The sequence below is a fragment of the Capsicum annuum genome, chromosome 3 (assembly GCF_002878395.1).
Source record: "Capsicum annuum cultivar UCD-10X-F1 chromosome 3, UCD10Xv1.1, whole genome shotgun sequence".
Taxonomy (NCBI): Eukaryota; Viridiplantae; Streptophyta; class Magnoliopsida; order Solanales; family Solanaceae; genus Capsicum; species Capsicum annuum.
The window spans coordinates 265,540,670-265,551,248 of NC_061113.1; the positions used below are offsets into that span (position 1 = coordinate 265,540,670).

The 10,579-nt window shown below is 36.0% G+C and overlaps 1 protein-coding gene across 1 annotated transcript; it reads left to right on the forward strand.

The window, feature by feature from the left end:
- The first annotated feature begins 862 nt into the window (after positions 1-862).
- Positions 863-9,315, forward strand: LOC107864769. Its single transcript, XM_047410088.1, has 9 exons — positions 863-1,319; positions 2,805-2,978; positions 3,082-3,490; positions 5,226-5,506; positions 6,106-6,174; positions 6,275-6,331; positions 7,710-7,762; positions 7,848-7,923; positions 8,078-9,315. The coding sequence occupies exons 1-9, from the start codon at positions 1,279-1,281 to the stop codon at positions 9,021-9,023; spliced, it is 2,106 nt and encodes a 701-aa protein (XP_047266044.1). The 5' UTR covers positions 863-1,278; the 3' UTR covers positions 9,024-9,315.
- The last annotated feature ends 1,264 nt before the right edge of the window (positions 9,316-10,579 follow it).

Here is a 10,579-nt window from a genome sequence, read left to right on the forward strand (position 1 = left end):
TATTGGCTTGGTGGAGAAGTTTGAAATCTGGCTATATATATCCCTCCATTGTACATTGTAAGAGATATGAGAAACAAGAAAAGTACTACTGCTATCTTCATTCTCTCTGTTAGTGTTATTACAATTAAGTTTAATTTTTTACTTTAATTATTTAATAAAATTCAAATAGTAAAATAGTAACAAGTAAAATCAAATGATTAGAGTATATGATTTTTTATTTCGTTATGAATTTTTATTAATATTTTTTCAGCGATGGACTCAGAATTGGAATCGATGCTTGAGATGTTCGAACACATATTTTAATGTCAAAAGTTTTAAGATTTCACATATAAATCAAAGCACCAATTATCTTCTTGATTTTTAGGATATTTTTTTAAACCTGATATCATTATTATTATACTTTCGAATTATATCTAATTTACATCAAATTTAAGGAGTGTCAAAACACCACAAATAAACCATAAATCCAACCCTGTTTCCAACACACGTTTGTCATTTTATCTAACATATAATATAATGTCCTAACTTAATAATTAAAATTTAAGCGAGAACTGTGTCCCATCCTATTTTCTCCGTTTTATTTTAATTGATTTTTTTTTTAATATTTATTTCAATTTAATTGTTACTTTGATGAAATTTAAAAAAATTTATTATATTCTTTCAATATTATTCTCAATATTAAATGACTAAACAAAATATATTTATTTAAATTTATATTTTTAAAGTATAACTAATAAAATTAATTTAATAAAATAAATTTTTAATAAATATTTTTTTAATAGATTAATTATTTTGAAATGGAGGAAGTATTAAGCTTTTTTCTTCCACTAGTATCAACACCGTCCAGATTTTTTTTTATAAAAAGAGAAAGAAAAAGGTGCTAAATTTTAGCGCATATTGAGTGGAATGGATATAAACACAAACGAGTAGTCAGGGACACGTCAGGGCACGTGGCACTTTGAAAGCGACTGAAACAATTATATCCAATCAAATAACGCCAAGTTGCACTGTGGGAATCATTTTTGCAGTCCACAAACCGACTTTCTGTATACGGCAAGAATCAGGCGTGTTACTCGTACTCCTAATTCACCGGATTCGGACCTCCTCTCTCTCACACATACAGGAGCATTTTGGGAAATAGTATACAAATATACCGATATAATTCGAATTTGTTTGCAGGAGTTATATTGATTGATTCGATTTCGATTATTTATTATTGTTGTTGGTGTTGTTGTTAACAAATCTAATCCAAATATAATATCTAAGTTGTCGCAACCAATGCAACGGTTCGTTGACCATACCCTCGCTGTCACCAAGGAGTAAGTTTTCATCTCTTCTTCTTTATTAATTATGTGTGTGTGCGATATCGGGATATAATTGTTATAATTGAATGAAATAGAAGATTTGTTGATATTGAATTGAGGCTAATTTGATTGATTCTTCATTATTCTACGGTGAAGTGGTGATGATATGTTGATATTTTTTTAAAAATTTTTAGCATAAGTTTATTTTGGAAAATTGTTGTTTCGGAGGTTGAAATTCGTTATGATCGTCATAGTTCAGGTGTAAAATGTTGTCTCTACTGGTGTATGGGTGTACTTCTCGCTCAGCTGTTAAATGCTTTTAAATTTTGGTGGAAAAAAATTGTAATTGTGTTGAAGGTTCTGTTTCGGGTTCAGTTACTCAGCTAGAGCTTAAGAAAATAGAAAGTAGATCAATATGTTCGATCTCAATTTGTGGTAGTATAAGGTTAGAGTGAATGTGCAACATTTTCTATATTGTAGAAAGTAGAGCAATATGTTCCATCTTATTTTGTGGTAGCATAAAGATAAGATGAATGCACAATTAAAGAAATAAGCATATATATTAGACATAAATATATGCGCGCGTGGAAGTGTTCTAAACTTGTATTAAGTTTCGGTATAATGTGATATAAATTAATATAGGGAGAGGCCGCAGCCGGACAGTTAAATTAACAACTTTATTTATTACTCTACGAGCTTCTACAGGATATATCACCAAAAGTGACCAAACTAGTTCAGTAGTTATCTGAGAAATAGAGTTGTGATTACTTGTATCTGGTTGTTATAGTAGACTTGCCAAATTAACGGAGACTGTTACCACTTACCGCCATCGGACATGATAGCATCAACTCATCTTAACTACCCTTACCACCAAGGCTAGAACAGATGGGAAGAATCACATATTGTTTTTGTCTTCATTGGGATTTGAGACGTCATGGTTCTTCACCCACTTCATTGACTACTAGGACACACCGTTGGGTGCTGTGTCTGTGTATTCTTTGCCTATAAGGCTGTAACTGCTTTGGAGTGGCTTTTCCTAAAAGGGATTTGGGGAAAGGGGGGTTTTGGGGGGGACTTTCTAGTTTAATAGACAAACCTCTAGCTGCTTGTATTTTACTCTTGCTGCCATTCAAGCAGCAGTTTAATGGAATTTTTCTATGATGCGCATTGGTTGAGTGCAGTGCAGCATAATAAGCTCAATATCTGAATGATTTCCTTTTTTTTTTTTAACATAATAGATGGTTTAAGATGGAACTTTTGATAATGATAATTAGATAATCCACTGCCACTGCTTTAGAAGTCAAAAATATTACTTTGGCAGATGGATGATGTAATTATTCATACTCATCTGTATCATTCTTTCCTATGTTGTAATATTTGTTCAGCTTGAAATCCTTAGGGTTACTCTTTTTAGCTGTAGATTTTGTCTCAACTTCCTTCAGGAAGTTTTGTTATTGATGCATTAGTTAATGTTTCTGTTTCTTGTCAACCTTTATTCAGGTCTGTTAAGACATTGACGTATGAGTCACTGAATAATGTTGTGAGATTGATTAATGGAGTGTCAGCATTATTGTTGACAATATTGCCGGGGAAATCTACTATTCTTGAAGGTATACATGGTTGGGAACTACGTCCAACCTTTCGCGGACCTCGGCTTCCACAGTGGATGGAGAAGTGAGCTTTCGTATTTTTTCCCATTTTACCTTTTTTTGGCTTTTCAGTTAGTGTCCTTTTTATAATAGTATTGTATTAACTTCTGCCTTCTTGGTGATCACAGTGGCGTCTCATCTTTTAACCAGTTCATTCACGAACATTCTATTGATTCTGATACCTCCTCCTCCTCGAGTGTAGATTATTCATCTTCAGAGGAAGAAGAATATTTTGATGAAACCATTTGTCCTCCATCTCCACTTTCACAAAGTTCTCGGGTATCTAGAGCTCGCAGTTACTCAAGGCGGAACAGGCATTGGATGTATTGGTTCAGATACATCATCTCATGGTTACTGTTCCCTATAAAATTTATATTGGGCCTACCTTTGTTTATATATGGTTTGGGTAGGGGAAGTAGAGCCACTCAGACATCTGAGAGTTTCCAGTCTTCCCATGTACAATCTAGGAAGAGATTACAGACACTCAGGGAGCAGTTTATCCAGTCTGCCACTGACAGAAGACGCGGTGTTGTTGAGGTTTGACATTTTTACATAACATTACTCTTCATCCAGTATTTTTTTGTGTGGCGCAATGTAGGTTTCACAGCTCAAGGGTTATCCATATGATTCTGTATTGTGTCCTTGCCTGGCCAATTGCAATTTGAGTGTGCCAGGTTTCACAGCTCAAGGGTTATCCATATGATTCTGTATTGTGTCCTTGCCTGGCCAATTGCAATTTGAGTGTGCCATTTTACCTTACACTTCTTTTCTATGTATGGAAAGGTGAAACTAATTGATCCAGAAATGGAAACAAATTTAAAGGTAGACGGGAAAAAGAATAAAGAATAAGGAAACTTATTACTTGGACGCTCCCGCCTACTTCCATAAGAGTAAAGGGCGGGAACAACAACAACAACAACATACCTAGTATATTCCCACATAGTGGGGTCTCAAAAATATTCCATTCCAAGATTTATAAATATCAACTCTGCTTAGCTGCTACCTTCATTTACTTTCATCAATTTCGTAGGCAAATCCTGAAGAGGGACTATGAAGAAGTGAGATAATTGGTCTCCCCTTTTCTGGTTCTCCTCGAATTCCATGGAATTTATTTTGTTGTTTTAAAACAATTATGATATCACAAAAATAAAAGGAGAAAATACATGGGAGGATGAACTGTGATGTGGGAGCGAAGAATAAATCTAGATTGAAATGGAAGAAACACACAAATTGACTTTGTCCCTGATGGTAGGGTGAGAGAACTTTATCCATGATACGTCGGGTTGTGATTGCGGAGGTGCTCGGAAGAGACTCCTCTCCTAAGGTAACACATCAAGGAGCAGGTTAAGGGAAATGCTCCATGAAATTGGGTGAACAAAGGGGGTGGTGATGAGCTTCAATCTTGATCATTTTGTGTTTGCTGATCTGTAAGGCGAACCTTTCAGTTTTAGCAATCTCTAATAGGAAGAAATCAGAGAGATGTGGTGGTTTGTGGTTGAACGAATGATATGGTATACAAGAAGGGAAGAAAATAGTTGTGACTATCAACCTGAAGTGATATACATTGCGAAAATCCTATGCTATTATTGTCATTGTTTTGTTGCTTATGCACCTGCAACCATTGCAGCCATTGCTTATAATTTAGTAGAAGACTTCAGCTATGGACGACATTGAAGTCAATTAGAACTTTCAGAATTAGAAAATATAAGGTGAAAACAGAATGAAACAGAAAGAATTACAACTTTAATTAGCTGTAAGTTTTCCTGTTTACCATTTTAATGTTAAGGAAATGGTTGGACCTGAGAACGATGACTTTGGGGCAACAGAGAAGTGCTCTGTGTTTCTATGAGTGACTAGGATTTGAAACCAGGAAGCAGTCTCTCCATTAAGTAGGGAAAGTTGTCGACACCCATCTTCTCCTGAGTCTGCTTTAGCAGGAGTCTTCTGCCAGTCTGGTTGGCTTTTGAAAAAGTCGGACTTGAGTAATTCTGGTGGTTCTTATGCTAACAGAAGCAATCAGATATCTGAACTAACTCCCTGGTGGGCTTTGTCACTAACATCCTAATCCTCTCTGATTATTACTTTCCCCTTCTTGCTCGCCCTACCTGCAGGAGAACAATACCAAAAGAAGACGAACAGAAAGAAGAAAAGGGAAACTAAAAATTGTGTCTATTAGAAATTACCTTGTCCCATACCTGCTATACTATTTGTGGCTTTCTCCTCGATTATAGCTTTTCATGAAAATGACTTGGTTTAATTTTGTTACATGTAGGACCTCCATCTAGCAATTGAGATCACCATAGAGGCTGTTTTTGAATTTTTTCACAAGGCAGTATACAGTCTTCTTTCACCAATTGGCACTTTGAAGAAAGTGGTGAAGTGGTTTTTTTCTGACAACAGCGGTCATCAGAACGTTCCCCCTGTTGATTCAGGTGTCTCTGTTCCTGTGGATACCCTTTCGGAGAGTGATCCTACTCCTAGAGAACGGAAGACGGGCTTTCATATCCTCAACACAGATGCTCGGACATGTCAAGATGTCATTATAGGGCTTGGGTGAGGGTCTTTGCTTGCATGCTACGTCTTCTAACATCTGGCATACGCAGCTTTCTTTTTAAAAAATCTTGCATGCACAGTTCAAGGGACTGGGCATTTCGAATTCTACTTAAAAAGATTTCTTAAATTTTTTCTTATTAGTCTGAGAATTTATCTCGAGTTAGGATCAAAAAGATACTTCAACAAGTTCTTTGGAGGTTTATTGACTTCTGGACAAGATTAGCATATGAATCCGGTTAACCTAGAGAATGCTTGTTTCCTTAAAATACTCGGTATTTAAGTTATTATGCCCGGTCTAAACTGGTTGAACATACTGTTTTTTCGACAAGAATTATGTTGGAAATATTTTGAAATTAATATTGTTGACTTCCAGTTATATTTTGGTCTAGTCAGTGCTGTTTGGGTTGACATTATCCTCTATAGACTGTTGAAAACTTGGTTGGTCAGGAGTTGGAGTGAAACCCGTTCATTTTCAGGCAACCTCACCAATACTTAAGGATGAAGTGTGTATTAATCACTTTGTATTCATAACTAGCGTGCATTGATTTCCAAATAAAATTTAGCATTCCAGTCTGAGCATGTGACTCTTTCCTATGTAGATACCCATATGAAGCGCTTCGTGTGGTTACTGATGATGGATATATTCTCCTTTTGGAGAGAATTCCAAGGTTTGGGTTCTTTTAATCATCAATAAATCTTTATATCCACATCTTTAAGGTGGATTTCTGTTTATAGATGCTCCTTGATGTTTCTAACTTGATTTTGCAGACGTGATGCTCGGAAGGTTGTTTATCTACAGCATGGGGTTTTTGATTCATCCATGGGGTGAGCCTCGCACGTCTTCTAACTCTTCTAAATCATTTTCCCTTTTTTGTGTGTAGTGTTCAATTTGTTGCATACTTGGGTTAACACTGTTTGTCTTTGGTATAAATCGCAAGTTGTCCTTTGAGATCCTCTAGGTTTATAAGTAATTATACTTCATAATATTTTTGGTTGAAATCAGAGCCGATCAGATAGGAGGACTTCGGAAGTACGTAATTATTGGTTCTATGCCAGTTGTCTAAGTGACCCTTTCATCCTCTTGTCTATTTTCTTCTCTAAATAGATCCAACCATGACATGCATATGTGCTAATTAGTTCCGTAGTGAGTGGGATATAGGACTAGAATGATGGAATATTGTCAGCAAGGGAGGATTTTCTCGACTTACATATTCATAGTGTCAGTTTTTTTCACGGTGCCTAGTGCTGACTGGTCAATTAGGTGGGAGGAGAACCATGAGGTCTCGGGTTCAAATGCCGCGGCAAAGTACTTAAGTGATTTGTTCCCATTTGCCAAAGCCTTGGTATACAAAGTTAATTTGGCGCCTATGAATTATGATGGTGGGATATTGTTGGTACCAGTGGAACAATTGAGGTGTGTGCTAAGCTGGCTTGTACACACTCGATCATAATAAGTAATGTCAAAATATCAGAGTAATACTGAAAGCAGGATCATTTGCTATTGTGACTGAACTACCTTCTGGGTGAAACCAATTATCTTCAAGCTACTTATTTGCCTGGAGATGATTTATTTCCATATGGACAGTGATAAAAGTGTAGAACTGGTATAGGCTATCAGGTCAGATCGTCTGTGGATGAGATCGACTATATCTGGCACTTTGATCTTGTAGATCATTCACATTATATCTTGTGAAAGTATCCACTCCAAATCATAAAAATGAGGAGGCATCTATTTGTCGATGCCACAGGATCTGTCTTGCATTGAAACTTGGTGGTCTTTCTATTCATAATTCTATTACTCTTTTCTTAAATACCGTCAAGATCAGTCCAGCCTGAATGATGGTCTATTTTCCATATGGGCAGTGATAAAGGTGTAGAACTGGTATGGGCTATCAAGTCAGCTCGTCTGAGGATGAGATAGACTCTATGTGAAACTTTTATCTTGTAGATCATGCGCATTATATCTCGTGAAAGTATTCCACTCCATTTTTTAAAAATGAGGAGGCATCTATTTGTCGATGTCACAGAATCTGGCTTGCATCGAGAGTGGGTGGTCTCTTTGTTTGTAGTTCTTATTTCACCTTTCTTACTTAAATACCGTCAAGACCTATCCAACTTTCAATTTATCGTTAAGATTTACTGTGATGATGAGTTCTAATTGTCAATTGCATCATTATTTACTCCATGGTTATATCATTTACAGTTGGGTATCGAATGGAGTTGTTGGTTCCCCAGCATTTGCAGCCTATGATCAAGGTTTGTGCTTTGTACTTTTTGGTCTATACTATAAACTATCCTGAGATAATTCTGTAGTGCTCACACTTCTCTTTCTTGATTACAGGGTATGATGTTTTCCTAGGAAATTTCCGGGGATTGGTCTCGAGAGAGCACGTTGACAAGAATATATCCTCACGTCAGTAAGTGCATTACTTCGTGCAACTCCCATTGAGTCTGAAATGTCATTTGACCTCTTTTTGGAGAGGAAAAAAAAATCTTCATGTTTATGTATTTTGGCGATTGCTGAATTTTTATCAAGTTACTTCAGTTCCTAAGTGTGGCGTGTTCATGCAGATACTGGAAGTACTCTATAAATGAGCATGGGACACATGATATACCTGCAATGATAGAGAAGATCCACAAAACAAAAGTTACTGAATTGGAAAATAGCCAAAGAAATGTGGAGGAAGAGAGTGGCAATGATCAGCCTTACAAACTTTGTGCAATTTGTCATAGTTTGGGAGGAGCTGCTATTCTAATGTACCTCCTAACACGTCGAATTGCGGAAAAGCCCCATAGGCTTTCAAGATTAATCCTATTATCGCCTGCTGGGTTTCATCATGATTCCAATCCCGTATTCACAATGATGGAATACTTATTCTTGCTATTGTCTCCTCTACTTGCCCCTTTTATGTCAGCTTTCTATATTCCCACTCGGTTTTTCCGCATGCTGTTTAACAAATTGGCCCGAGACTTCCACAACTTACCAGCAGTTAGAGGCCTTGTGCAAACTCTCATAAGTTATTTGGTTGGTGGAGACAGTTCCAATTGGGTTGGAGCCTTAGGGTTGCCACACTACAATATGAATGACATGCCAACTGTTTCATTCCGCGTGGCTCTTCATTTGGCACAGATCAAGAACAGACGGAAGTTTATAATGTTCGACTATGGGAGTGCAGCTGCGAACATGGAAGCTTATGGTTCCCCTTGGCCTTTAGATTTGGGGGAATACTATTTCCTTATTGATATTCCGGTTGATCTTGTTGCTGGGCAAAAGGACCAGGTCATTAGGCCATCCATGGTAAGGAAACATTATAAGCTGATGAAGGATGCAGGTGTGGAGGTGTCATATAATGAGTTTGAGTATGCTCATTTGGATTTTACATTTTCCCATCATGAAGAACTATTGGCATATGTTATGTCTCGATTAAATTTAGTAGGTGCTTCTATGAAGCAGCAACCCCGTCCGAAACCTTTGAAGATCAGGAGAAAAGAGGGGCAGGTCAGCAGCAGTCGTTAAAAGTGTAGCACTAACGATAGCCAGACCCGTCTAATATCTTGGGTATTCCTTGTAATACATGTATGTCACTTAGACAGAAAAATATAGAGAATGCAGAATCAGGATAGAGTACTAGTGGTTACGCCATCCTCTTTGTTTCATTCCAATATCCTACTCCCAAGGAAGTGGAATTGTACTGGATTTTGTGCCCTAGTGTGTTGTATGGTTTTGTGTATATTTTGACTGTATATTGCAACTTGTAAAGGTGTACTTTTTTTTTGTAAGCTTCAGTGAAATCGTCCAAACTCTTAAATATCGTTTGTTAAGTGGTTCATTCACTCCTCCCTCTTCTTCAACTCTTCCCCAGAAAATTACATATTCTGACCAGTGGACCACTAATTCCTCTTTGACGTTCTTCGTGGTTTGCTATATTAGTTGAAGGCTATCTTTTAGGTAGTCAAAAGGGCTCTTCTTTTTTTTTATAAAAGATACCAAAGGGGACAATTAATTTGAAAAAAAATTAAAACGGACAAAATGCGTGTGTTGGAGCGACTTGCAAGTCGCACAGACACACACCAGCGACTTGTAAGTCGCACAGTAACCAGCGAATTGTAAGTCGCACACTCAGCAGCGACTTGCATGAAATGTCAACTCACAACATGCAAAGTGAAGCATGTGAGCTGCATGTTCTAAGTGTAGTAAGGTATGGAAATGCAAAGTTCTGTGAGTTTAAATCAATTGCACTATAACCACATTATATATTCATTTTGTTTTAAATTATGTATCCGTCTCTATTACTATTATGTATTTTCTTCTTCTCAATTTATGTGACATCGATTGACTTAACTTGGTGCTAAAAAAAATGAAAGACATTTGAAACTTGTACCCTAAAACAATCCTTAGATATTTGTGTGACTGTACATAATTTTGTCAATGATAAAATGAGAATTTTAACTTAAATTATTCCTAATTATAGTAAAGGTTAAATTCTTTGTAGACTGACTAAAAAGAAAAAAATGCCACATAAAATGAGACGAATAAAGTAAATTGATGTCATAATAAGTGAGTTGAATAAAATTTAGACAAGCTAAATTACGTTAAATTAATAAATATGATTTGATTTAACCCGTTCAAATTTTGCTTAGATCATAATAGATTAATTCAAAATGTGTCAAAATAATGAATCATACTTTATATTCGAAAAAGGCTAAAGCTAATGTATTTTTCTTAATTACTAGCTTAAGTTCTCCCAAACTTGCTTAATTCTTAGTCTCCAAATTTGATTTGTATGTTTAGGTTGCATTTTGATTTTTGACACATTGGGTTATGTTGTGTTAAACAAATAGCACACAACAGGTGCACGAATACTTTATATATTTTATCCTTCGGCCTTTTGAATGTTGGGTTGACAAATTTGAATCTAAGTTGAATAAATTATAGTGCTAGCTATTTAAACTTATAAGATGAATCGCATAAGTTTTTTTTAAAAATGAATTAGTTTTACCACTTATACTTTTAATCCACATTTTGAACGGTTTTGTTAAAAGTATAAGTGGTAAAACTAATTCATTTTTTAA

Coding starts and splice junctions, on each gene's coding strand:
- LOC107864769 (XM_047410088.1), top strand. CDS start 1,279: ATGCAACGGTTCGTTGACCATACCCTCGCTGTCACCAAGGA. Junction 5,507..6,105: donor GATGTCATTATAGGGCTTGG/GTGAGGGTCTTT, acceptor TTTCCTATGTAG/ATACCCATATGAAGCGCTTC. Junction 7,763..7,847: donor ATTTGCAGCCTATGATCAAG/GTTTGTGCTTTG, acceptor TCTTGATTACAG/GGTATGATGTTTTCCTAGGA.